General features: G+C 47.8%; 12 protein-coding genes and 1 non-coding gene across 13 annotated transcripts; 5 read left to right on the top strand and 8 right to left on the bottom strand.

The window, feature by feature from the left end:
* Window positions 1–41: 41 nt before the first annotated feature.
* On the bottom strand, window positions 42–3,236 carry C7M61_002091 (uncharacterized protein; the record flags this gene model as incomplete). Its single annotated transcript, XM_024857477.1, has 1 exon — window positions 42–3,236. One exon carries the CDS (start codon window positions 3,234–3,236, stop codon window positions 42–44), a length of 3,195 nt encoding a protein of 1,064 aa, XP_024714613.1.
* Window positions 3,237–5,069: 1,833 nt separating this feature from the next.
* Window positions 5,070–7,808, top strand: C7M61_002090 (putative E3 ubiquitin-protein ligase; the record flags this gene model as incomplete). Its single annotated transcript, XM_024857476.1, has 1 exon — window positions 5,070–7,808. One exon carries the CDS (start codon window positions 5,070–5,072, stop codon window positions 7,806–7,808), a length of 2,739 nt encoding a protein of 912 aa, XP_024714612.1.
* Window positions 7,809–8,167: 359 nt separating this feature from the next.
* RIP1 (ubiquinol--cytochrome-c reductase catalytic subunit) lies at window positions 8,168–8,803 on the top strand (the record flags this gene model as incomplete). Its single annotated transcript, XM_024857475.1, has 1 exon — window positions 8,168–8,803. One exon carries the CDS (start codon window positions 8,168–8,170, stop codon window positions 8,801–8,803), a length of 636 nt encoding a protein of 211 aa, XP_024714611.1.
* Window positions 8,804–8,915: 112 nt separating this feature from the next.
* Window positions 8,916–10,358, bottom strand: C7M61_002088 (uncharacterized protein; the record flags this gene model as incomplete). Its single annotated transcript, XM_024857474.1, has 1 exon — window positions 8,916–10,358. The coding sequence occupies one exon, from the start codon at window positions 10,356–10,358 to the stop codon at window positions 8,916–8,918; it is 1,443 nt and encodes a 480-aa protein (XP_024714610.1).
* A 778-nt stretch (window positions 10,359–11,136) lies between these two features.
* Window positions 11,137–12,423, bottom strand: C7M61_002087 (uncharacterized protein; the record flags this gene model as incomplete). The annotated part of the gene is made up of 1 exon (XM_024857473.1): window positions 11,137–12,423. One exon carries the CDS (start codon window positions 12,421–12,423, stop codon window positions 11,137–11,139), a length of 1,287 nt encoding a protein of 428 aa, XP_024714609.1.
* Window positions 12,424–12,474: 51 nt separating this feature from the next.
* On the top strand, window positions 12,475–14,069 carry C7M61_002086 (uncharacterized protein; the record flags this gene model as incomplete). Its single annotated transcript, XM_024857472.1, has 2 exons — window positions 12,475–12,481; window positions 12,526–14,069. 2 exons carry the CDS (start codon window positions 12,475–12,477, stop codon window positions 14,067–14,069), a joined length of 1,551 nt encoding a protein of 516 aa, XP_024714608.1.
* A 635-nt stretch (window positions 14,070–14,704) lies between these two features.
* YHM1 (Yhm1p) lies at window positions 14,705–15,610 on the bottom strand (the record flags this gene model as incomplete). The annotated part of the gene is made up of 1 exon (XM_024857471.1): window positions 14,705–15,610. The coding sequence occupies one exon, from the start codon at window positions 15,608–15,610 to the stop codon at window positions 14,705–14,707; it is 906 nt and encodes a 301-aa protein (XP_024714607.1).
* A 778-nt stretch (window positions 15,611–16,388) lies between these two features.
* Window positions 16,389–17,966, top strand: C7M61_002084 (uncharacterized protein; the record flags this gene model as incomplete). The annotated part of the gene is made up of 1 exon (XM_024857470.1): window positions 16,389–17,966. The coding sequence occupies one exon, from the start codon at window positions 16,389–16,391 to the stop codon at window positions 17,964–17,966; it is 1,578 nt and encodes a 525-aa protein (XP_024714606.1).
* Window positions 17,967–18,102: 136 nt separating this feature from the next.
* Window positions 18,103–18,852, bottom strand: ADK1 (adenylate kinase; the record flags this gene model as incomplete). The annotated part of the gene is made up of 1 exon (XM_024857469.1): window positions 18,103–18,852. One exon carries the CDS (start codon window positions 18,850–18,852, stop codon window positions 18,103–18,105), a length of 750 nt encoding a protein of 249 aa, XP_024714605.1.
* A 706-nt stretch (window positions 18,853–19,558) lies between these two features.
* On the top strand, window positions 19,559–20,797 carry C7M61_002082 (uncharacterized protein; the record flags this gene model as incomplete). Its single annotated transcript, XM_024857468.1, has 1 exon — window positions 19,559–20,797. One exon carries the CDS (start codon window positions 19,559–19,561, stop codon window positions 20,795–20,797), a length of 1,239 nt encoding a protein of 412 aa, XP_024714604.1.
* Window positions 20,798–20,848: 51 nt separating this feature from the next.
* Window positions 20,849–22,741, bottom strand: MAE1 (malate dehydrogenase (oxaloacetate-decarboxylating); the record flags this gene model as incomplete). The annotated part of the gene is made up of 1 exon (XM_024857467.1): window positions 20,849–22,741. One exon carries the CDS (start codon window positions 22,739–22,741, stop codon window positions 20,849–20,851), a length of 1,893 nt encoding a protein of 630 aa, XP_024714603.1.
* A 1,214-nt stretch (window positions 22,742–23,955) lies between these two features.
* On the bottom strand, window positions 23,956–25,248 carry FPG1 (Fpg1p; the record flags this gene model as incomplete). Its single annotated transcript, XM_024857466.1, has 2 exons — window positions 23,956–25,173; window positions 25,231–25,248. The coding sequence occupies 2 exons, from the start codon at window positions 25,246–25,248 to the stop codon at window positions 23,956–23,958; spliced, it is 1,236 nt and encodes a 411-aa protein (XP_024714602.1).
* A 30-nt stretch (window positions 25,249–25,278) lies between these two features.
* On the bottom strand, window positions 25,279–25,365 carry C7M61_002079. Its single transcript has one exon. It is a non-coding gene; the product is annotated as a tRNA-Met (tRNA).
* Between the last annotated feature and the right edge of the window lie 1,229 nt (window positions 25,366–26,594).

Below are 26,594 nucleotides of genomic sequence, written 5' to 3'. Positions count from 1 at the left end.
TGCAGATGAGAGATGTATTGCCATGCTTCTAAGCAAGGCCTCTATATATAGTCTAAAACTTCCGCAATCTCTCGGTTCTGTGAGTCAGAATGTTGTTCTTTTTGATTGAAACCCTTGTCGGATGCATTGCACCACGCGTCGAGCAGAGCAAGATCTGTGTTTTGATGCTCATCAGAATCGACATAATCCTGGATAGTGTTGGCAAAATAGACCCGTGTTGCATCGTCGCCTGTAACCAAAGAAGCGAAAGGAGGCACCGAAGTGATTTTTGACTTCTCCACATCATGCAACTCTTCAGGGATGGGTCCCAAGTCGCTCGTCAATCTGTATATACCTCCATTCAACGTTCCCACAAGCACCGAACCGTCTTCCTCGACATACTTCAATGTGTTGATTTGTGAAAACAACTGGAAAATGTTTCCGTTTATGTGTACACGGCCCAGGCTGTCGCCCAATACGATCGGGGACTCCTGATTCGAAGCAGTTGGAAATGCACAAATAGCGGTGATCCTAGAATCATCGTCACTTTGCTTTGTTAACTCAAACTTGCTTGAAGTCTTCTCATATAGTCCTCTAAAGGAATCCAAGATGTAGATTTTCTCCGGCCCACATGCTATATCAGTAACATGTTGAAGCACACAGTTCCTGCCGATGGAATCCACTGCCTTCAACTCAAGGATGTCATTATTGTTTGTGAAGCTAAGCAGGACAAAGTCTTCGCCAGCGGCATGAAGGCATTCTCGATAAGGATCATAACGTACGACACTGAAGGAGACCAGCTCCATATCCTTCAAAACCAGATGAACATTAGGGACCTCGACAATTTTATCTCCTTCAATGTTGAAGAGAGGAAAGCGACTTTTGGAATTAGTTCCCGTCTGAAGTGCCACAAATGATGATGGTGCTATGCCGTGAAGTTCATTGGGAGGCACATAACAGATGTCGCTAAATTGCAGGGTGGTGTTAGGAAAAGTATGCAACAAACGCATGGTTCTTCCATCAAGAAGATTGAGTGTAGCGACCCTAGATTGGCCTTTGGAGGGCCTGATGTCAGTTTTGATGCAAACTAGATAGTGGGTGCGAGGAATGCTGATGACCTTCGTCCACAACTTGTCAGAGAAGTGAGCGTCGATGACATCCTTCTTATCTTCATGCGAGACAGTAACAAAAGTTCTATCCTCAAGGTATACTCCAACCAAGGCATGGGACTTCAGTAGAACGATACATTCTCTGATCGCCTTAGGAGAGTAGAAGAAGTCACAGAGATCGAGAAAGTTTCCTCTTTTTGGAACCAACCCCAACACCTTATGCGTATCGTAAAGAACCACCATATCACCGTCCGAGTGCATGGCCGTGGGCCCTGGACCTTTACAGTTCCATACTGACGAAGCAGTCACGGCATCGTGCTCTAGCAAGTATTGATGAACATTGCCCTCGTTATCGATAGCGACAATGACCAATTCTTCCTTAGCATTGAAACAGAACTTGGCATCCCTTAGCCCTTCATTTTTGTCTCCGCACTTAAAGGTCAACTTAGCGTAAACTTTCGAACCATCAAAGCGGAGGTACTCGATTTGACCGTCGGTGTAACCCACCAAAGAAGCCGGAGTACCTTCATGAACAATTGCATCAAAAGCAGTGGCAGAAGCCTCAGAGGATTGCAAGTCACACGTTGCTTTATAGCTTCCACTCTCACACACGATGTGATTATCAGAAACATATAGATGCGTGCCATTCGACAACAACTTGGAAAACTTGGTAGACGTTGTGTCACTAGAATTGACAATAAAATGCTGCCCGGTGAATGCTTCAGAGAGGACAGCACTAACAACATTTTCTTCCGGGAATTGAAGGTCGGTCTTCACGAAGGTCCCGCGATGTTTCTCAGGTCCGTTGGAAATTGTGTAGATGTCTTCAATTTTCAGATTCACTTTGATGCCAATCACGATCCTCGAATCCGGTAAAGGATTGGTGGGCAGTAGCAGAACAACCTCTGCGAACGGATCGTCTAGTCGAAGAGTCGATAACTGCGTCGCTTTCCAAGAATTATAAGAAATCTTCCTTAGTTCTCCACTGTGGAATCCTCCTTGACACACAAAGACGTCAGGCAGGTACCTCAACGTATTGGCATGGAAGCTGTACGCAAGATCAATCACCGGGGGTGAAGAAGGCATGAATGACAAAATCAGAATATGCGGTTCGGTGGGCATTATTTTGAAAAGAACGGAGCGGGAGTATTTTGATGCAGCGAAGAAGATATTGTTTTCGACATGGCACATTGACTGAGCGATGGTGCTTTTTCCAAGGTCATGTATGCTAAATGCCTCTATGGATACAGCAGAGGCTGTGAAGGCCGAGCGAATGTATGCAACGGCGGTGAGTCCCGTGTCTGTGGATAGTAAGTATCTCTCCAGGTCAATTTTGGTATAGGAAGTCCACAACGAGGTGAGATATGGAAGCGTCACCAGCTTGATATCGATGGTCACGACGTTTCTGGCAATGCTAACAGAGGTGCCTCTCTGATCCTCAAAGGAGTCCGCTAGATGCGTTGTCTGATTAGGTGCTGGGAATAAATAGATGCGGTAATTGCTCAAGACCATGACTCCACCGTATGTCATGGGCACCACAAGGGAAGGAGCTTCGACAAATGCTTGGAATTGGGTGGTGACACTCACGGACAAGTTCTTATCTAGTTCGAGGTACTTGAGTGAGTACGAAAGATCAAAGCTGGTGTACAACACAGCGAACCTTGTATCTGAGTTCTCTAGTGTCACGGCCTGTTTGATCTGAGCACATCCCAACGAGGATACCTTGACCTCAGGGCGTTTCGTCTTCTCATTGTATGTCACGTATGTTCTTCCGTTTGTTGAAAGTCTTGCAATTGCCACCTTACGGTTGACACTGAAGGACATCAAGAAGTTCTGTGGAGAGGTTCCGTAATCCTCACACGGCATAAGAAACCTCTTATCCTGTGTAACATCGTAGACGGTATTGTTGGCAATCACAATCAAGCTGTCGCCCTGGCTGCCTCGAACCTTTGCCATGGAGGTTATGGGCTGTTCAAAGTAGGTCTTACTTCTCTCCTTCAAGAACCCAGTGTGGTCAGGCTCAAACGTATAGAATTGAATGTAATTTCCCCTAGCAACCGCTATTATTCTTTGATTCTGTGAATCCGAGTATGAGGCGCAGAACCCGCTGCCCTCGGGGCATTGAACCACATGTAGAAGACGAGCCATGTTGCGGTTGAAGCTTCGCGACTGTTGATATCAGTTCCGATGGAGGAGCGGTGAGTAGGAAGTGGGATGGATTGCGACAAATGGTCAATTGGGCACGAACTTTGTGGAAAAGGCGGATTTAGGGAATTAAGATTTTGAGTGATGGAATGAAAATTTTGATTTGACAGAAATTGTGTTTGCATGTTGGGGCTCTGGCGTTGTGGTTCTTCACAAATTTCCATGGACACTTAACTTTGTGATACCGGAATGCTCCAGAGATAAGTGAGATGGCCATTTTTCTGAAATACTGCCAAATTTTAGCTCAGTGTGGTTCGAGGAGTTTCGTGATGGAGGTGTCTTACATGACACTGCTACAGTGCGATTTGCAACCATTGAAGACAGAAAACACAGCTTCAGGGCTGATGAACTTAGCATGTAAAACCCAAAAACTTCCAATCCCCAAACCAGCTCAAACAGCATAGAAGCACATTCCAGCAATACAGTTTTAAAAACTTTCTATCAAACTTAAAGGTCAGTGGATGTCATCCGGTTGACAGCAGCAACAGCTACAACACCCACCAAAGTCACGCCTAGAACATCACCCAACTTTCAGAAAATGGTCACCACACAAACGCAAACAAAAAGCAAAGGCTATTTTTCCCAAGTTGCGCCCGAACCTTATTGAAGGCTTGGTTCCTTCGCGACTCGATCACCAGCAGCCACCGTGCCTATTAAGGAAGGACGACAACACCGGGGGTCGATTTTTCCAACTTTCCAGAGAATTTTAGTGATTTCACGTAGACAAAGAAAACAAAAGTACGTTTGCTGGTTTGTCGAAACCCTCCGATCAAAAGTTGCCTTATCTCTGCATCGCCTGGCTATAATTAGCCCACCATTTCGCAGCCAAACTCTCCCCAAGTGTCTACCAAACCTTCCTTGTAGCATTGTAGCAACAAACTCGATGAAATAATCCAGAAATCGTTCACATCTAAGCTCACCATCTAAGTCCTCCATCACATGCCAAGAGATAACAGACCTTATCCATCAACACTCAAAACCTCATGGCCTTATCTATCGCACCGACTCGGCGATGCTGAACCACCAAATCACAAAAACACATTTTCCAGCACCCGGGCCGGATTTGGTCTGCCCTCACGTCCTCCACAAAAACCATAAAATCTCCTCACCGTGCAACAATTGCAACCCAGGGGCAATTGTGACCGCTATTTCTTGGGTGCCCAGAACAGGGCATGCGCCACGAATGGCTGCGAACGGGTTTCGGTCGAACCCTGGGAAATGGCCGGAAAGTGAGACAATTTGAAAATTGAAAACATAGCGTTTTTCAGATTTCTCCGAAATTGCCGAATCGCCGAATTTCCATGCTCCGGCTTCTCCAGTCCCAGCAAGGAAGCACTGTAAGCAACTAGATCTCTAGACGCAAAGTCGCCAAATGGGTGCGAAAGCGCCTACCGATGCTTCCAGGGGTACGGCCTGAAACCGCCCGAAAGGCGAATTTTGTAAATTTGAAAAACGCAATCCGTGCATTGAAAAGCGTAGATTCCAAAAATGTAATTTATTTTCCCGTACCTCCACTGCCCAGCTCAAACACTCTGCCTCCTGCTCAGCCGCCAGCAACCTACTGTGCAGAGCACCCGTTTGTGCCATAGCCATTACGAGCTTTCCATCTGGGCTCATGTAAACCAGTCAATTTTCTTCCTACCCAGCTAGCACTCTTTTTCCCACCCGCTTTGTCAGATCTCGCTTTCAGATCTTTGTTCGGTCCGTCTATCACTGCCTTAATATCCCTAGCATTCGCCTGATCAACAGGTCCCGTTGCACTGTGGCATGCCCAGTATGAACCAGGCGTCTACTCAGCCGCCCAAAACATCGTCATCATGGAAGATCTTGGATATTCTCAAGATCTCCTCGTCGCCAAAACAGCAGGTCAGTCCGTCCAGCACAGCCTTGGATCTTAAGGCGCAGGCTGACAAGTCCAAGAACGTCTGCAAATGCTCCTGCTGTGGATCGGTGCTTACTTTCCCCGAGGACGCTCAGAAGTTCAGCTGTCCTCATTGCCATACAACCAATCTTTTGCATCTCGACTTGACGGTCGAGCCTCCGGTGCATCTTGTCTCTTCGAAGTACGTCAAGATGCTCGTGGACCAGGCATTGGAGAGACCCATTGAGAACAGCAGAGACCTCCACGATCGCTTAAAGCCTTTGCTGGACTACCTTCTCCAGGCATTCGGGTCCATGGCATGCGTTAATCAGTCTTTCAGGCTCAAGAAGCAGAGAAGACCGCACTACTCTACAGCCAATTTGAACTACGAGGAGGTCAGGCAGGTCTTTGAGCTCCTTGCGTCGCTTCCTTCCAGAAGGCCACTTTACTATGCGCTTTCGGGCGCCTGTAATTGTCTCAAACGGCTTCCACTTCAATTGAGCGACGATCCTCGCCATCTTCTGTGGGTGATGGTGCTTTTCGAGATCCCTTTCTTGTCCAAGGCTCTCACCAACAACGATAAGAGGTCCCAACACCGCATAGGATCCATGGTGGAGGTTCCAGAGATCCAGGCGCTCTGCTATGAAATCCTCAAGCGTGTGCTAGGCATTATTGCCCAAGCAGAAACAACATTGGCTGGGAACTACGTGGCTTCGTGGTTTCTGAAGCGCTCTCACGATAAGTTTCTTGCCAAGGTGGAGCTTATAAACTTGTACATTACTTTCCACTTGAAGAAGTACTTTTATTTCGCCAACAACCCGCAGTTGGCTCGAAGAAGCAGCCTGGGTGGCCATCACAGAAGTGTCCTGGGTGGCATTCCTGAAACAGATCATAGAAGAAAGAACCTGGCGCTGCCTGATACTCCGGTATCTCCAACTGATAATACCCATCTTGTCAAACCGACACCCAAAGTTTCCAGAAGCAGGAGCGTACCCCAGGCACACGACGAAGAGTTCTTCCAGTACTCTTATCTTAAGGACGAAGTAGAGGGCATGGACTCTTTGTTCCCTCCCGTGAACCCTCAACTGATGGCCAATCCTTCCAGTCCAAGAAGCAAGGGCTCGAAGAAGAAGAAATCGGATATGAAGGTTCGGGTACATCAATACTCTCTGAACTACCACTTACGGACGGCCTCTGGTGCTTTGAGCATTCTCATGAAGGCCAACTATATCAGGTACGGTGAGAATAAGGTACCAGTGCACACCTTCTACAACTCCTTGGTGGACTATGTGAACATTAAATTGGACTTTGATGCCTGGCTGAGCAAGAGAAAGCTGAGTAGCAGTGAAAACAGTGCAGAGCCGGCTCTTCAAACTGTCATTGACTACATCCACGGCACCGATCATGCTCCTTTCAGCGAGACAGCAGGCACAACCTTCTACTTCTGCCAGTACCCTTTCCTCATTACCCTAGGTGGAAAGATTGCCATCCTTGAGTACGAAGCAAGGAGACAGATGGAGAGAAAGGCAGAAGAGGCGTTCATCAACTCTCTTGACCGCCGTGTCACTTTGGACGTCTATTTCAGAGTGAAGGTCCGTCGTGAGCGTATTGTCCAGGACTCGCTTCGCTGTATCCAACTCAATCCAAATAATTTGAAGAAGAGTTTGCGTGTTCAGTTCATCAATGAGCCCGGTGTGGATGCTGGTGGACTCAAGAAGGAGTGGTTCTTGCTTCTCACAAGAGCTCTCTTCAGCCCCAATGCTGGTATGTTGAGCTACGTCGAGGACTCCAACCTTCTTTGGTTCAATGTGGTGCCCGTGGACAATTTCGAGATGTACTATCTTTTTGGTGCTATCCTTGGCCTCGCCATCTACAACTCCACCATCCTCGACTTGAAGTTCCCAATCGCCATGTACAAGATCCTTTTGGGCTTGCCGATAGGTTTGGCAGACTACCAGGAGATTTTCCCGTTGTCAGCTCGAAACTTGTTCAGATTGAGAGAGTACAGTGCAGAGGAGATTGAAGCGCTCGACTTGACTTTCGAAGTGTGTTATTCCGATCCCTTCGGAAACAAGTTCACCAAGGAGCTCATCCCTGGTGGCTCCAATGTCAATGTCGACAAGGACAATCGTGAGCTCTACATCGACAAGTACGCCCGTTTCTTCCTCTGGGATGGTATGAACAAGCAGCTCTGTGCTTTCAAGGGCGGCTTTTCCAACGTGGTGGACGGCAACGCCTTTTCGTTGTTTCTGCCCGAGGAAATCCAGCTTCTTTTGTGCGGAAGCGACGAAAGCAAGTTCGATGTCGATGTGCTCCAATCAGTTACAAACTACAGTGGCTGGCCCAGCAAGCAAGAAGCCGTTGATTCCGCCACGGTCAAGTGGTTTTGGGAGTACGTCAGCGAGCTCACGTACAAACAACAGAAGAAGTTGCTTCTTTTCATCACAGGCTCAGATCGAGTACCAGCCACGGGAATTCAGAACCTCACGCTTAAGATCAGTCGTCTCCGGACACCCGGAGGAGACAGCGACAGGCTCCCCGTGGCACACACATGTTTTAACGAATTAGCATTATATGACTACAACAGCAAGAGCAAATTGGCCGACAAGCTCGGAAAGGCGGTGAACATGTCGGCAGGGTTCGGCATTAAATAGAGGAATGGATCAAATAGCTGCGAGAAATGGCTGCGAAATGGCTGCGAAAAGTAGTGCAGTAATGCAAGACATCCGAGAGGCTGCACCGTTGAAAAGTGGCACGTGACACACCAGCAACAGTGAAAAGCAACAGATTTATGAAAAACAGGTGATCCACTAAATGATCGTTCTAATTTTATGATAAAATTTTTATTATTGTTCAAGTGAACCCAGTATGGGCACTGCAGCATGCCTCGGGAGTGGACCCACCCGGGGTTACCCGGCTTGCATCCAGCCAATGAATGAGTTGCGAATTAAGCGCGAAAAAGTAACCTACTACAGACTCAAGCAAAATCTCAACTCACCATCTATTCCACACAATGCTTGCTTACAGAACTTTGAGAAGCGGCTTGGGCTTGAAAGGTGCTGCCAGGACATTGACCTCCCTGGCCTCCGCCCTCACTCCATACAAGCAGCCCGACTTCTCCTCATACCTTAACGAGAGATCTGAGCTGAAGAACAAGAACTTCACCTACTTCATGGTCGGCTCCATGGGTTTGTTGTCTGCTGCTGGTGCCAAGTCCACCGTCGAGGCTTTCCTTTCATCCATGTCTGCTTCTGCCGATGTGTTGGCCATGGCCAAGGTTGAGGTTAAGCTTGGTGCCATTCCAGAAGGTAACAACGTTATTGTCAAGTGGCAAGGTAAGCCTGTGTTCATCAGACACAGAACCGCTGACGAGATTTCCGAGGCTGAGTCCGTCGACGTGTCCTCTTTGAGAGACCCCGAGACCGACGAGGTTCGTGTCAAGAAGCCCGAGTGGTTGATCATGTTGGGTATCTGTACCCACTTGGGATGTGTGCCTATTGGTGAGGCCGGTGACTTCGGTGGCTGGTTCTGCCCATGCCACGGTTCCCACTACGATATCTCTGGTAGAATCAGAAGAGGCCCTGCGCCTTTGAACTTGGAGATTCCTCAGTACGAGTTCTCCGACGAGTCCACCTTGGTCATCGGATAAGCATACCACCAGGCCCTCCGGGTTGTATAATAATTCCTGTCGCTACGCGGCCGGCTGGAGCTGGACCTCTTCATTCCCGCTTCGGCCTTCTAGAAAATACATATTGCATTGATTATGGCTCTGCTGTAGCTAGTTCGTCAGGCACTTGCTGCCAAATGTGATCGAGATCGGCTTCTCGGATTTTCTCCACGGTAAAACTCTCCAACTCCAGAAACTCCTCTTCTGAAATATTCGCCTCGGCTCGCCGGAGCAGCTCCACAAATGCCTTGCCAAGCTCCGCAGGAAGGTTGTCTGGGTTGTAGTCGCTCACCACCGAAAGCCTGAAAAATACCGTCCAGTGCAACCGGGCACTTTTAGGAAGAATTCTTCCTCGACCTAAGTTGGGTGCAAATCGGGACGACCACCGGCCTTGTTCGTCTGGTAGCCGGGTGCTGAACGGTATGAGCTCCACAATCCACCATCCTATGGTGTTGAGAAGGGAAGAATTGCCTCGTCCGTTGAAACGCTCGAGATTTTCCTCAAACGTATTTATCCTCTTCTCGCCCGTAAACATCGGCTTCTTGAAGGAAAGGCGGTCATGATGGTACAGCAAGATGGAGTCGTTTGGCTTGTTGGTCTCCCAGTATGCTCGCACACTATTCTGGTCTAGCTTTAGGCCATGCTTGCATGCTTCTGCAACCATCCAACGGAAGGGAACCTCAGAAAGTCGCTTCCCATGTTCATCATAGCCCGTGCTAGCGCCTAGATCGCCGTGGGAACCCGGAAACCACACTTCCAATATGTTATCTGAGCATTCCACAGGCATCTGTCCAGAGCATGATTGCAACCACCCAAGGAGCCTGCTCCACACTGTGGGTCTTGAACTGCCACACTCTCCTACCTCATTTTCAAAAGAAAGATGCTTGAACCGGGCACGGCGTTCATCAATGCTCTGTGCATGGCGTACATGGTCCACAATAGCAGTGCAAATAGTGAAGGGGAACATGCGGTCGGTAAGAATACCAACCAGGTTCACCGTATCCCAAACACCCAAAAAATGAATTCTTATATCTCTGCCAAACATGCGTTGGAGCTGGAGCAGAAACAGCGAGCTGGGGTCACGTTTCGGCCTTCCAGCCCTCTCCCACTCACGATACACCTTCCAGGCCATAGGCACCAACTCTTCCAGACCAGGATGAAACAACCCGAAACACTCCAAAAAGCCAGTAAGCACCCTTGCAGCGCAGCCGCCTCGAGAAAACCCGAAAATGTACGTTTGGGCACCTGGCTCCCAGAACCGCATTAAAAAGAGGTAGGCTGCCTGGACATGAGAGTCGAAGGAAAGCGCAAAAGCAGCATCTACCGTGTTTTTCGCCAGATCAAGATGATGATGGAAGGCACCTCGGGACTCGATGTCGGGAACAGCTCCGCCAAAAGTGGTCCCTATACCTGGCTGGTAGTAGCAGATCTGGGTGGACTTGTCCAACATCGAAAAGAGCTTGATCACGTTGGACGGCGGCGGAATACCAAACCCCTCGGAAGTGCCCTCAAAACATAGCACCAAGTTCTTGACCATGGAGAGCAGAGAAGTGTGTTTTGAAATGGCTGCAAAATGATGGCTGCGAAATCGCACCTTTAAAACACCCCGCTCACGCTGTCTTTGTTTTAGCCTCTCAACTCAAAATGGATTCTTGTCGTCACTTGAAACTTGGTACCCCCTTGATGACCCTTCTATAGCTTCAGAAGCGTAATATGCTGGTGGGGCCAGAGGCACGTATACGTGGGTCATGGGTGGTTTTGTTGGGTACATCAACGGATCCTGAATTGGCTTTTCAGGAGGTGGAGGTGGGGGTGGAGTCTGGGGTGTCTGGAGCTCCTCGTATTTCCTTCTCTTGACACAACAGCAGCAAAAAGCCTCTCCAAAGCTGAGGCTGTATCTACAACCTCTGACGCAAGCGAAGATCAAGGCAAAGGCCAATAAAAAACCAACAGTCATACTCACAGCTACTGCTGTTTTGCACCCTCTAGTTTCCATGCAAGTATGCCAGCCTGAACGGGCTGTCTCGGTTCCGTCATTGTACTCCCTTGACACCAAGTATGCGATTTCTGATGTGTACATGATGTTCTTACTCGCAGTAAACAATTGCACAGTGATATCGAAGCCGCTTTATAAGAATCATCCCATTTCTATTTTTGACGCTGATAATGCGTGTTCTGCGGAGCTGCCATCGGCTATATGCGGACATAGTAACTGCGCGGGTAGTAGCGGGCGTTGATAATCTGCCATATACCACTTTTTGTCAATACTAAGACAGAAACCGACCAGCCAGGTTTGCAAATGTCTTATTGCCAATTCAGTCCCATACTTCGGCGAGACTGGTAAGCGGTGTTCTGCAGGCCCAGTACGGTTTCTGGTACCCGAAGTCAAGATCCATCAAACGTTTTTGCAACCTCACTTTCACCTGCAGCCCTACTAATCGCTGGAGCGCTTTCAGGGTTTCCTCTATTTTTGGAAGCACCTCCTCGACCTCCAGAATCCCAAAAAAGGCGTTGATATCTTCCTCGCTGTGTAGCTCAGCGAAAAGTTTCTGGTCTCTAGAGCCCACGAGCACAAGTCTGATAGGAGAGATCTTGATTGTTCTTTTGTAGGGACGGACGAATAGTTTGCCCACCTCTGGAATGATGTTTTTGAGGATACATGTAGTTTCGAATGTCGTGAAGCCCGGTGCTTCATCAAGGGACACGGAGCATAACGAAGGGAATGGCAACTTGTTCACAACATGTCTCAGCCACTTGCTTTGAGGCCTGGTAATGGGTATTATTTGGGACTTTGGAGCCTGGCTTGGCTGTGGATGTGCATCGTCTGCAGCAAAACTAGGTAGTTCCTCATCGTCCGACTCTTCCTCGGCAGGAAGCTGAGTAAATTGCTGTTGATAAGTGATTTGGGCTGCCGAAATTGACCTAGATTTCGGTGCTTGCGTTAGGAGATCGTCAGAGGGCCGTTTTACACCTGTTGTCACGAGGTCCTCAGGCTTTCTGTACGAGTCAATGGGAAAACTTGGTAGCAAATTGTCATACAAGCTCTTATCCACGATTCCCAAGAACCTCTCCATGAAGCTGCCAAAGTAGTACTTCCTCAAGTTCGCCTTAAACGCGCTTTTCGTCATCTGTTCTCTGTTGCAAATATGGAATCGACTCAACCACCCCTCTGTAGAGTAATTGTACTCCTTGACCCTAATATTGATAAACCCGATAACGCCTTCTTGTGAGAAATTGCATCGCGTCTCGTCCAGCGGATCATAGTGATGCATACGTGAAGAGTACAGACATAACCTGTCCCACATAGCATCGACTTTATCCAACAGACACGTTATGGCAAACACCTTGGTTCTCTCCAATGCCTGGATTTTACCAATACTGAAGGATTCAGGTAATCTGGGATGTGCACTTCCCATGGCATACGAGCTATTAGCGTACTCAGTGAAATCTGTCACCATCAATACCCCAAAGTTCATATCGGGGCGCCTAAGAAGGGCGAGACATACCACAGGTAAATTCACATAGGCCAATTTGCCCCTAAGGGCCTCGGGATCAGGCAATTCCGATATGCTCTTGGAATTGAGCACGGTATAGCCGCTCATGAAGTGTTGATATATATTTCGCAGTAGTAGTATGCGCGAGATATCACCACCATGAAGAGTACGTGAAGAAAGTGAAATACACCATACCATCGCTAACCACAGAAAAAGCACCCAAGCTCAGCAAAAAGGCGCTCAGTGTTCTAGGCCAAGGTGAAAATGACAGAGGTTCCAAGCGGTCAGTGTCAACTGAAGACTTCATGGAAGATGGAGCCGTTGAAGAAGAGTCAGGAGACCGCTGGCTCGGTTCAGACTTGGCGAAGGCATTGAGGTTTTATCAGAAAGCTTATGTGAGCTACAAGACGGCTGTTTCGATTCCAACGTCAGATAAAGCGCTTTTGTTGGATGCCTACTACAACGCCGCTCGGTTGCTCTTCCATGTATTCATCCAGTATGGAAAGACAGACGGGGTCAATGTGCATAGATTGACCAATGTTGGAGAAGTGCTTACTGGTGACAGTAACAGTGTTGTTCAGAATATCTTCAGTATTGTGGAAGCCCATGAGAGTGCACTTCAAGTGGACCTCACCAATCCTCCATTGGACCTACAATTCAATGCTGCTTTGGTGTACACTGAGGCCATAGAGGAGGCCGAAACATTAAGTGAGGATCTCGTCTACAAGGCAATGGCGCTTTTCCAGGAGGTTTTGCGCAGACAGGTTCTGGAGTTCCAGGACTTCCTCAAATTCATGCTAGAGCCTGAAGCTCCACAAAGTCAAGGTCTGGACGTTCCTCTGGAGGATCAGAAGTACTCGAGCAGCAAGACTATGCAACCTCCTGACATTCTTGATACAGTGGTTTCAGCTTACGGTCTAGTGCAAACCATACTCGAGAGTGTAACTTCATCAGCAGGCAGTCTTGAGGAGGCTGTTTCGCTAGTCGGGCCTTTTGTCCAAACTATGGAGGAGGTTGCTACCGAAATCGTTCTGAAATACGCTGAACAGAACAACCAGCAGACCGATATAGTGGCTTCCATCGAATCAGACCAACTCCACGAGTACCTCATATCCAAGGCAACTTGCCAGGCACTTTCTACCGATTCCATAGAGCAAGCCGCTGCTTCCTTTGATGGTGATCTTCCAGACGTGCCAGAGCGCTACATGCTGGCAGCTGACGCAATCGATACAATCTTAGATCGCCACGACGTTCACCTGAATCCTCAGGCTATAGATGCGGAAACATACTGGCAGGCTTTGACCAAAATGAACGTTTACTTCAAGAAGGCACAGGAGCTTCTAAGCGCCAGAAATCAGGAGATCAAAACCAAGAATCTCACAAACACAGAACTCGGTTTGGGAGCCCTCATTGCCCAGATTTGCAAAGTCTACATTGCCAGGTCCGACATCGACTTGCAGCGGAGCCAGCTCGACCTCGAAGTTGCACAGAAAAGCTCAAGTGTTCTTTTGAACAATGCAAAGGCATTTTTGAAGAGCTCCATGAATATGAGTAAGTCTTCCGGAGGACTTCGAGAGAAAGCCGTTGAAAAAGCACAAAGAGACCGCAGACGATATGAAGCAGTCTCCAGACTTTGCGTTCTTGAAGGGAAGCTCGACACCGATGAACTCAACAGAATTATGGGCGAGGGCATGTGGGAGGAGGATCTCGCCACCTACAAAGAGTTCTGGTACTTCCAGAAGTTCTTCCAATAATCTATTACCTATAAACCGAAGCAAGCACTATAACGGTGCTCCCGTGAAATTGCTTGAGAAACATTCATTAGCATAATCGTCAGGGTGGTTTGTGGATGGGGTCATGTCATGAACAGCCGGGCTGGTCAAGTATTTGAAGTCGATCAGATGTGATCGCAGATTTTGCACGATAACACTGAGGATATTGAACTTCAAGGCATGAAGCACGTAAGTGACGAACCTCATGCTTGAGCCGTAAATTTCCTCGTGTTGACTGAACTAGTACAAAAGTTGAGATGGATCTTGAAGGCTAGAACTACTTTTAGCGAGTGACGCTGGTGCAGTCCCTGCGCACGTTGTGACACCCGTTACCCCAGATAAGCTTTTAGCACGTGGGATTCATGACCATTGAAGGAGGTGACAATTTGGAAAAAATTAGCTTTCAACGTTACTATTGTTGTTTTGTTCCTGCTGATGGAACCCTTCCTTTGACAGCTTGTGCGGCTGATTACAATTGCTCATACTATACATGATGCGCATAGAAGCGGCTGCAAAATGAACCGATCGAAACCTTCATCCCTACACTGAATCAAATAACTATCTAACACGATTAAATCATACACCTGGCTAGAAACTCTAGCACTCTATTTACAGATCTATTTCAAAAGCTTGTCAAAAGCGGGGATCAAGGACTGGGCCAAGGCGAAGGAGAAGACCAACTTAGGACCGGTGGTCAACAACTTGGGGGTCAAACCCTTGAAGAAAGCAGTGATACCCTCGTTCTTGGCCATGTTCTTCAAAATCTTGAAACCGCTCTCGGGGTTCTCGAAGTTTCTGTTCTGGATTCTGGTCTTGATGACGTCCAATGGAGCGGACACAATCAACGAGGCAGAAGCACCGAAAATAGATGTGACAAAGTTCTGGCTCCAGGTGGCAGAGGAGTAGTCCTTCAAGCCGAAGATGTACTCCTTGGCAAAAGAGTTACCACCGAACAAAGCGAAGGAACCTGGAGCGTTTCTGGCAGCAGTCCAGCCCCAGCCTCTGTACAAGCCGAAACCTTCGTCGGAGATAATCTTGAGGAAACCTCTGCCCTTGAAGGACTCTGGGTTTGTTTGTCTCTTGATCTTCAAAACATCCAATGGCAACAACACAACCTCACCGATACCAATCAAGGAACCAGCAGTGGCAGACAACAAAGCCTTACCGGTCTTAGGACCAAACAAGGAGTCGTATGAGTCTCTGAAGTTCTTGGTCAAGAACTCGTTGGCAAAAGGCTGGCCACCGTACTTGTACACTCTTTGCATGATCTTGTAAACAGCAGCGTAACCCAAACCAGGGAACAATGTGAAGAGTCTGGAGCCAAGAGCCTTGGAAGCGTGCTCCCTGAAAATGACGGAGTTCAATTGAGATGCAGAAGTGATCTTGGTCTGGTTGGACATAAGTCTCTTGGAAATGGTGTCCACAGGGTGGAAAACACCAATTTCACAGATACCGGCGGTGGCCGAACCAAGCACTCTGGCCAATCCGCTTTGCTTCTTGTCGGTTGTTGGGGGTGGGGACATTCGATGTGTGGATCTAGTTGAGGAAGAAGTTGATAAAAGCTCGAAAATTTTTTCCCACACCGCGGGTAGGGGGAGCGTTACCGTAATAGGAAGGACTTATTGGGCCACCAGGGGTGCTACTAATGAAGGAGCCCGATTTATTTTCTGGAAAAAGGGGAGTCTATTGTGTATAGGTGTCAGGATAACGGAAAGTTGCTGATTCCGCTCGGAGGAGAAGGGCTTTGTCCGTCTCAGGGATCTTCATATGACTTTCGCAACCATGAACAAAATGGGAAGTGGATCTTGGATCTGGGGTGGAGGGATGTATGATGAATGGCTTTAGCCGATTGCTTATTCAGCGAGATACTCGATACGATCTTGATTTGTCCTCTTTCAGGAGAGTTAGTCGATCTTGCATGGTATGCTTGGTACTCCATCCAATGAGTAGCTAGACATTGTTACATTTATTCTGGCCATATTTCTTCTTTCTTTTATCAATTCAATACAATTCATTTTCAAGGCATAACGCCGATGAAGACTGTTTGTATTGTTTAATTAATCCTCGATAAGTACCATGATTCGTTGAGTATGGTAGTAAGTGCACCCGAATTGCCACCACTTCACCACCACATTCACAAACCCAACGGAACAACAAAAGTCCTAAATCCAGACATCCCTTCTTTTTCTAACTTCAATTAATAGAACTATTCTTTTTCTCCTACATCAACAAAAACCACTTGGCCCACCTACTACTCAACCGCTCCTGCACTTTCTCACATATCATCAACACCTACTCTTCATGCTGTGGGATCCTGCCATCGTGGAGGACTACGAGGCGTCCATCAAGGAACTCACATTCAATTCTCGTCCAATCATAGAAACGCTAACGACGATTGCCCAGGAAAATACCGATGCCGCCGAAGGAATACTCAATGTCATCACCGCCAGAATCTACAAATGCATCCCAGAACAGAAGCTCTTTGCCATGTACCTACTCGATCTGATTTGCAAAATTGTCGGTCAGCCGTATAATCTTATTGTCGGCCCAGAAATTTTCAAATTGTTCTCCCATGTATATGTCTTGGTGAGCGATCACACGAGAGGTAAGTTGGTGAAAATGTATGAGTTATGGAAAGTGACGCGGACGAAAAACGCCGGTGGGCCTCTTTTCCCTCCTGAGGAGCTCGAGAAAATCGGAAACTTCCTACAGCAGGCTGGCTACCGCAAGCCAGAAGTGCCTGCCGTTTCAGCTACAGATCTTATAGCAGATATCGATATGCTATTGCCAATCATGAAAAACAAGCTCGTCAACAACCCAAGAGATACATCGCTCAACGACAGGGCCAACGCTTTGCTGGAGCTCAAAATCTTGCTTCAGAGCCAGGCGCTCAAACCAAACGATTTGCTAGGAATACAGGAAAAACTATCGTCCATGAAGCAAGCCGAGGTCTACACCGCCAGTAGCACGCCAAAAATACCTGATACACCGGCTGTGCCCACGAAAGTACCTGGTCCCTTTGTGCCAGAAACTGGAATGCCAGGTAAAGCCGAGGCTCTCTTTGCTGACCTCCTAGCTTCAGGGTTGGTGAAGATGGAACAATCGTTGAAAGCGGGCTCCAAGCCAGTATACGAGCTTGTGATGCCAAAAGAGAAATACGAACCATCCAGTGCCAGTGATGGTATGTCGACATCTGCACTTGAGCAGCTTCTTATGGACGCCAATAACCCAGGTAGGTCAGTCTATGAACAGGCTCAGTTCAAAGAGCTTCTCAAAATCTCCAAAAAGCTACAAAAAACAGAGTCTTTTGGTCAGTCATTGCAGAACTTTGTGAACCACAACAAGCTCGATATGTCCACCATACAACTTCTTTATGACGCCAAAGCGCTGAAATGTGCACAGTGTGGTAAGCGTTTCACAGATGATGAAGTTGGAAACAAGAGAAAACGCATACATTTGGACTGGCATTTCCGTATAAACAAGAAGCTGGCTAACTACAAGACCAACATTCAATCGAGAAACTGGTACCTTGATGACTTTGAATGGGTCAAATTCAAAGATGACGAGCTTCTTGAATTTGGCGACGCTGGAGAAAACAAGGAGGCCGCCAAGAAGCCCGAACAGAAGGAGGAAGAGAGGGTATATGTCGTTATTCCTTCGAACGAAAACATCACCAACAACATTTGCACAATCTGCCGAGAACAGATCAAGCCAACTTACGATGAGGGCCTTGGTGAGTGGATCTGGGACGGCTGTGTCTACGCTGCAGGCGGAAAGGCAAGCAAGAAGATTGTCCATGCCAGTTGTTGGCAGGAGACTGCAAAAAAGAGAAGCAGTAACGGCACAGACGACAGAAAGATCAAGCGTGAAAAGACGTAGTGAGGTGAAGGGGCTTTTTATCGACTTCAACTCTACAAAGGCCACCCGGCCAGTAATTCAAAATCTCTGCATGGTACTTTTTTGTATAAAAATACACACCAAGGTCTATTCACAGAAGCTATGCTGTATGCTGAACCTATTTCTGGCCCAAGCACTTCAAGATGTCACCCCACACGTTGGTAGGCTTCTGGGAAGCGTCAATGCCGCTCCAGATACCGGTCTTCTTGTAGTACTCGACAATTGGCTCGGTCTGCTTGTGGTAGGTAACCAATCTCTTCTTCAAAGCGTCCTCGTTGTCGTCAGATCTCTGGACCAAAGGCTCGCCAGAAACGTCGTCAATCATCTCCTTCTTTGGTGGGTTGAACAACTTGTGGTAAGATCTACCAGAGGCTGGGTGGACCAATCTACCGGTGATTCTGGCCACCAACAACTCGTCGTCGATCTTCAACTCGACAGCGTTCTCCAATGGGGTCTTTCTGTCGTTCAACATGTCGTCCAACTTCTCGGCCTGAGGAATGGTTCTTGGGAAACCGTCCAAGATGAAACCGTTCTTACACTCCTGGTTATTCTCCAACTCGGACTTGATCATGTTGACCATGATCTCGTCGGAAACAAGACCACCCTGGTCCATGATCTTCTTGGCCTCCTGACCCAAAGCGGTCTTGGCGGCGACCTGAGCACGAAGCATGTCACCAGTGGCCAAGTGGCAGGCACAGAACTTCTCCTTCAAGTTTGGAGCCTGGGTACCTTTACCGGCACCTGGAGGCCCAATCAAGACCATCTTCACGGACTTTGGGATATCTGGGACAATGCCAGCCTTGGTTTCCAAAGCGTGGATTCTGTCTTGCAACTTGGTGATGGTGGATTTGAGGTCTTCGACGGACATTATTTGTGGAGGTGGATTCGACCAGTGAAATTTTGATTCACCCGCACAAAGTTGGGTGGAGACTCCATGCAGGATGTTGAACGGCTCACCTGAGGAACGGGGAAGAGATGGGTCAGAGGAGGTGAGGAGGAGGTAGTAAAGGCTACAATAGTGACAAGTGTTGGAGATTATGGGATTGACGACAGCAGAGGAGAAAAATACTGAAAATTGCAACGTCATCACGTGCCTCACATCACGTGCCAAACACGTCCTGTAATTCCACAAAGACGTGTCCTACATCGTCAATGCAAAACATTTACCATTTTTTCCGCCTCAACTTCACCCATTGTCTTCACACTGCTTACTAATGACATGGTGAAACCTCAAGAGGGGAGCCATTATCCCGCCTGCGGACCGAGGTTCCACGTCACGTGACTGTCTATCACGAGTAGATCAATTAAACGCCTAACGCTTTCGCTGCATTACAGCTGCACCTATAAGCAGCCCCGTTTTATAAACCTTGCTCATCAGCCAATAAGAAGGTCAATCTTTGAATCAAACCGTAAATCGTTTTCTCATACATATGTAACTTCCCGAGGCTCCGCCCCTCTCTTCGTCCTCCCCTCCTCACCGTTTTTTCGCTTAAGCCCGGTGCAAACTTCACGTGCATTTCCCCCAGACACACTACTTATTGCACCCATCCCCCACATTTAGTAAGCAAAACACCATGAAGCTTTCAACTATTTTGATTCTTCTGAAGCTCCCGCTCGACTTCCTTGTGGTCATTCTTCGGTACTTCATTTTCGGAGGTATCAAGGCCCGCAAATACAGAAAGTCCTTGGCCAATCTTCTCAAGGTCAAGCTCTATAGAACCGCGTTACTGGTGCCAATCTCAGACTCCAAATGGCTTGCTCCATATTCCAATGACTTCTTGATCCAGAGAATTCTTCCTACAATCGCTCCTGCTTTGACCAAGAATGTGCCAGGCTACGGTGAACGCTATGACTCCAACTCCATCTGGCTCGTCAAGCAGCCTGATAGATCTCCCAATGATCCAATTATCTTCTTCTTGCACGGTGGTGGTTTCTTCCTTCAAACCATGCCTCAGCAGCTTCGCTCGGTCATGTCCATCTACCACTTGCTTGATCCTTCCATCAAGAAGAAGACCTCTGTTTTGCTTTTGGACTACAAACTCGCTTCCAAGGGCCACACCTTCCCTACCCAGATGCTCCAGCTCGACCAGAGCTACCAGAGACTTGTGCAAGAGGGCAACAAGAACATCATCTTGATGGGAGACTCCGCTGGTGGAAACTTGGCTGTGGGACACACTCAATTCCTCAAGGCCAAGGATGAGCCAGTCCAGTACCCCACGAAACTTCTTTTGATCTCGCCATGGGTCAAGTTGGCACCCCTTCCTCACGACATGACGAAGCAGTCATCCTGGAGACAGTGTGAGGACTACGATTTAATTCACCACTCCAAGTTTGCGGATATCTCGGAATTGGCTTTGATCATTGGTGAGAGAGACGCTTTCTCGCTTGTGTGGTCGCCAATGGGTAAGACTCCTCGCCAGAGGCTGGACTGGTCTTCCATTCCTAACTACTCCAATCCCAAGTACGATGTTCTCGTGCTTCTTGGAGAGGACGAGAGTTTCCGTGACGATATCTTAGAGTGGTCCAAGTACGCTTTGGACGTGCCTTTCCATGGTAAAGCCTACGGAACTGAGGAGGGCTACACTGAGGACAACTACACTTTCGAGCGCCGCAACGAAGCTGGCCACGCTAATCTCAGTTTATACGTTGAGCCACAGGGCCTCCATGACGCCATTTTGTTCTTCGAGGACACTGTCCACAAGCAGGTTGGAGCTGGACTCAGAGCGGGCAAGCCGCTCACCATCAAGGACGTCGACTCGAACAAGTACTTTGGCATCTACCGTATGGTGAAGTTCCTCAACGAAAGGCTCTGAGTGCCATTATAGACTAATATTATTTATGGTGTGATGGGGATCTATGTAGAATTAAAGTTGATGCGTGTGCACCTCTGGGACGTGCTGGACCTTGACCAAAGGTCTGTAGATGGGTTTCCACATTTGTGATTGCACCCACTTCAAACACTTGTTGAAATCTCTGGGCACCTCAACAAAGCCTCCGCTTGGTTTCTCTTCGCTCTCAACACGAGCAGTACCTTCCTTTAAACTCTGCAAAATGATAGCAGTAGCGACATGAGCAGAAACCTCGTCGATTTCTTCAAGAGGGGGAAGCAAACCGTTCTTTGGGTTTTCCATCTTTGGAGACAACAGAGCCAAGCAGTCCACACCGGCGGAGATCATTGTATCCGTGATGGTGGTACATCTGGAAAGAACAGCACCTAAACCAATACCAGGGAAGGTGAAGCAGTTGTTATTTTCAGAAATAACGTGGCCGTCAACGGGCTTGAAAGGAGATCCAGTAGCAATCAAGGCCTTTTCGTCGGTCCATTTCATGATGTCGATAGGGAATGCCTCGTGCAAACGAGTAGGGTTGGAAAGTGGGAAGACGATTGGTTGTGGGTTGTGCTTGTACATTTCCTTGATGACTTCTTCGGTGAAAGCACCTGCTTGTGTGGAGCAGCCAACCAAGACTGTAGGCTTCACAGCACCAACAACGTCTTTAAGCGACTTGGTGTTGACACCTTGCCAGAGAGAGTCTGGATCAGCGTAACGCTTCTGGCCCTCGGTGGAGTCGTCAAACGATTCAAGAACAACACCTCTGCGGTCCATGATGGTGATTCTCTTGCAAGCATCCTCGACAGTAGAACCATGCGAGACCATGTGGTTGACGATCTGGTCAGCTACACCCAAACCAGCAGAACCAGCGCCGTAAATCAACACTTTGGTATCAAGAAGCTCACGTTCACTGAATTGAAGCGCAGCAGTGATGGAAGCCATGACCACGGCACCTGTGCCTTGAATGTCGTCGTTGAAAGAGGGCAAGGCGTCTCTGTACTTGTGCAACATCTTACGTCCAGTAGAGACACCAAAGTCCTCATAATGCAAAACGGCCGAGGGAAATCTCTCTTTCACGGCGCTGATGAACTTGTCCACGAACAGCCAGTACTGCTCTCCTCTGACACGGTCGAACTTGTTGCCCATGTACAAGTCATCGTGCTGAAGCTCCTTGTTATTCGTTCCCACGTCAAGAACAACAGGAAGCACTCTGCCGGGATGAATACCTCCACAGAGCGTCATGAGCCCCAACTTGGCAATGGCGATACGAATACCACCCACACCTTGGTCACCAATACCCAAAATACCCTCACCGTCAGAAACGACAATGTAGTCAATGTCCTTGTCTTCACCGTAGAGGGACAAACGCTCGTCAATGGAGTCTGGATCCGTGATATCCAAGAAACAGCCTTCTGGCTTTCTGAATCTGTGGGAATAGGCAGCAATGGCGTCTCCTTCTGTAGGTGTATAAATGATGGGCAACATCTCCCTGATGTGTCTTCTCACCAACTCGTAGTACAAGACCTTGTTTTGCATTCTCATGGACACCAAGAAGTCGTTCTTGGCAAGGGGACTCTTCAAGTACTGGAATTGAGCATATGCTCTTTCAACCTGCTCGTCCAAGTTGTTCACCTTACTGGGAAGCAAGCCTATAAGGCCAAAAGCCTCTCTTTCTTCTCTTGTGAAGGCTGATCCCTTGTTGAAAAGTGGCGAATTGAGCAACTGGAACCCCGACAAATTGCACTCGATGGGTCCTTCAATCGAAAGACGGGTGGTCTTTGGTTTCAAAGCTGCAATGGCCGCCTTGATACCCACCGGGGTCTTGATTGTGTGTGTATGAATAGACAGGCATTCCTGGGAGTTGAAACGAACGGACCTGTTGATGCTGGACCGGAGGGTCTGGCTGGATCTTAAGAGAGAAGGCATCGCTGGAGGGTTGGAAAATGTGGAAATTGAGGTAATATATAGACGTGGGAGGGGTCGAGCCCTCGGAACTGATAGCGCTCTTCGTAGGGTGACCCCTGAACGGGCTTCACCCGGCCAAATTGGACTCAAATTACATGGGTGTGTTGCTAGATTTCCGGTCTACACGTCTAGCTAGATTATGCTTTACCTTGACCAGTTCATTAGGTCTTCGGTTAAGGCAGCCTCGACTTTCGAGGGTACTGCGGAAGAAGTCGGTTGCACCCAACAGCCGTGCAGTGCCCCGCTTAGGCGATGAGGGTTAAAACGAGAGAATTTTGGACGGAAAACTACTTGAACGTTGAAACCAGAACGACTAAACCGCCTCTTCTCCATCTGTGGCTTAGGTCGTATGCTTTTGTCATTAACCTTTTGTTGCTCGTCTCGGGGCCAGACTACTCCGCAACGGGATCCTGCAAATCTATGCGCAGCCACAGACCCCACAAGCGCAGAACCCAACAACAGATATAGATTCAGTTAAGAGAGTCTACCAAAAAGTAAGAATTGCCGTAGCAGCGGGATCACTCCATCAAGATACAGACTCCTATGCGTCGAGTTTTTCAGCTCAGCCTCCTCGTGATTTCCACTCACTAAGAGACCCGCGACAGCGCGTTTGACACATCGATGCGCGGGAAAAGTCGGGACCACAAGTGAGGTTTTTCCGAATGCCTTTCGAGGTGGGGCTTTCTCCAACTCCGACGCCGGTCTCACATTGGGCGTTCCGGCGATTTACGCAAAAGGAGGGGTAGAGGCCTGTACTGAAGAGGAATTGAACCCGCTAGTGTTACACCTTCGGGGATGGCCTGGCAAGCCTGAATTGGAGCTCAATTGCTTAAAATAGGAGAGTTGCGTTCTGTCAAAATTATCCGACTATTTCACGCATCTGTCGTAATTTCGGATCGGTGAGTGACTTTTTATGTTTGCTCTTTGAAATTGAGACCAGGGTGCAGAAATGATCCAACCGGAGCGAACGGTTGGGAGATATGGCAGTAAACAAAAAAGGTGTAAACTTTATGATTTCAATAGATGAACTTCTGGTAATTTATAACGTAAAGAATATAATTGTGGAAGTGATCGTTTCCCAGTACAGCAACAAGGCCTGGGCTATCACCTTTTGATAGAACATCGTTTTTGAGGTACGCTCAACGCACAAGCACGTCAACCAAAGTATCAGGCCATCAATCTTCATCCTCGTTTTTGAACTCCTTAAGCTTTTTTCTCTGCAGCTCAGAGACTTCGTCATTGGCCCGTTTCTTTAAAGCTCTTTGGATTTCCGGAACAAAACAGCTTGTTCGACCACCCACTGTGACGTGATCCACAGGGTGTCCGGCCTTGGTTTTTGCCTTCTCCTTCCTGCCCTTGCCCCATCTATAGATCATGAGCCAGTGATCTGGAAACCGATGCACATTGCCTTCAACCTTCACACTCTCTTCCATTACGTAGATCAAGGCATTGTACAAGTCTTCTAGAATCCCATCAGAGGGATCCAGCACCTTCTTCGAGATAGTCTCGTTGGGATGGATCTTGGCATGGTAGAGCACCTCATCACTAACCCAATTTCCCACACCTGCAAAATGTTCTTGATCCAAGAGTAATGATTTGATGGCTTTCTTTTTGCTGAGCACAAGACCTGCAAAATCGTCCTTGGTGAGCCTAGGGCGACCATGGTGGTGTGGATCAGGGTCACCAAACTCAAAGGAATCGTCACCACTCTCTTCCTTCTTAACTGGGTTTCCTTCAGCACTTTTCAGGTAGTCCGGGCCAAGGCTTTTGAGCGGGTCCTGCTGCAACAAAAGCTCATCGGTAGCATACTCTGGTCCACTAAGAATACGAACTCTGCCGAGTCTTCGTGGATCTGTGAAGGCAAAGTCCAATGTTCTAACGGTCTGTTCGGTTTCTCCACTCTCCAGCTTCACGGGAGAATCGCTCTTCTCAAGCAGCAACTCAAACTTGGTGAACCGTGGTGGCCATTCAGCTTCTGAGTCAGTCTCAATGGGTGGTTTATTCGACCTCTTGTTGGTACTTCCCTCGGTGGTTCCTTCTGCCAAATCCTTTTGGGACTTTCGATCAAGCACCTTCTTGTCGCCGCCGCCTTCCATGAAGATCAAATGAGACTCGATATCACGAAGCTTGATCATTCCTGTCATGCCAAAGTGCATCAACATCACGGTGGGTGGGAACGAGGGTTTTGCAAGTCTCATCCAGAAGTACTTTCCATGGCGGCCAATTGAGGATATTTCAGCACCATTGAGACTATCTCTGAACGTATTTAGCGTGCTCTCGGGGTCTTTAGCAGTCTTAAGCGCTGGAAAGAGCAATGTATCGACATTGAGCTTGGCCTCTTTGATCTTGAAGCCCAACACGTTCCTCCGAAGAAGCGCACAGACGTGTGCCACCTGCTGTTAGACAACGAAAAATAAAATCAAAAGTAATTGAAGACTTTAGTCACATACCTCTGCTACTTCAGGCATAAGGGTTTATTCGCGATGCAAAAAGAGAAGTGCTCCACGGGAGGTTCGAACTCTCGACCTTCAGATAACACAAGCTTGCTTATGAGACTGACGCTCTGCCTACTGAGCTAGTGAAGCGCTTCGTGGCGGAAAGTGCGCAATACGTGATCTATAAAGTATTAGAGAGCAGTTTTGAACCCGCGCAAAATGATGAGTATCCGGTCTAAAGAGCCGAAATTTTAACATGGTATTTATGGGTGCACTCTCAACTGATACTAGGGTTTTCAGCAATTTCTAGCAAGATTTAGCCCCTCTATCCTGTTAGGTTTGTTTTGTGGTTGAGTTACCCTTCTGCAATGGTAAAAGACGTAAGGGAACTGAATTCACGAGCACATATGGAGCCCCATGGGGAAGTTTGAAGAGATTGAGTATAAACGTAGCCCTTGTTGCCCTATGGCTGAAATTATACATCGTCATCCGACTATCACATTAATCTTGCCGCCTCTTCCATGAGTATATACCACCACTTTATAGATCCAACGCAACCTAGAGCTTGCCATTCAGAAACATTTTCCATCTCATGCTTTCAATGGATACTGTCTCTCAACTTTCACTCACTTAGGCTCGAAAATAAAGAAGCTGGCTCTTCATACCATTATTTGCTAACTTAGCCGTGCCGCCAACTAAACTATTACTTGGTATATAATCTGCGTAACTCTTGACATCGTACATGCTACCCAATGTTGAATGGGCAACAATATCATAGATAGGCCTCGGATCCCCTGCGTCGAAGTTGTGCCCCACCATCCAGATTCATCTGTAGCAATATATAAACCCCCAACAGCAAATATACTAGTGACCACAGCTTTCGAAACTTTTCTGGCACAGTCAAATTTCGTGTAGCCAGCCTCTGTACAATGTTCATAAGCAGTCACTACGCTCAGCGCACCCCATCCAGTTAGTGCATTAGCAAACATCCAGGCACTCGTTTTAGGGTACTTGTTTGTTATTGTCGTTAAAAGAAATGGTCCCTTGTATGTATCTGCATCATCATCTCGCTTTCCGTTCCATTGCGTGCTATATTTCTCATGCTCAATAGCCTCACTTACAGTGTCAGTAACTGTCCTGACACAATTCTTGCAATGCACTTTGGTAAATGCAGCGGGTGTTCCACTGCTACCGTCAATCACATCGTACATTGTGTTTGCCAACACTAATACAAGATAATTTGTAATTATGAATACCGGACCTATTATCATGAAAGTAATAATGTTTGTTATCTAGTACTGTGTTAATGATAAAACCTGTGTGGCTCCAGTTAAAAAAAATCCAGACATCCCTAAGAAGTGATTGGGACATGAGCTGGA

The sequence above is a fragment of the Candidozyma pseudohaemuli genome (assembly GCF_003013735.1).
Source record: "Candidozyma pseudohaemuli strain B12108 chromosome Unknown scaffold00003, whole genome shotgun sequence".
Lineage (NCBI taxonomy): Eukaryota > Fungi > Ascomycota > Pichiomycetes > Serinales > Metschnikowiaceae > Candidozyma > Candidozyma pseudohaemuli.
Note: the sequence above shows the minus strand (reverse complement) of the source record. Positions and strands in the feature narration are given on the sequence as shown.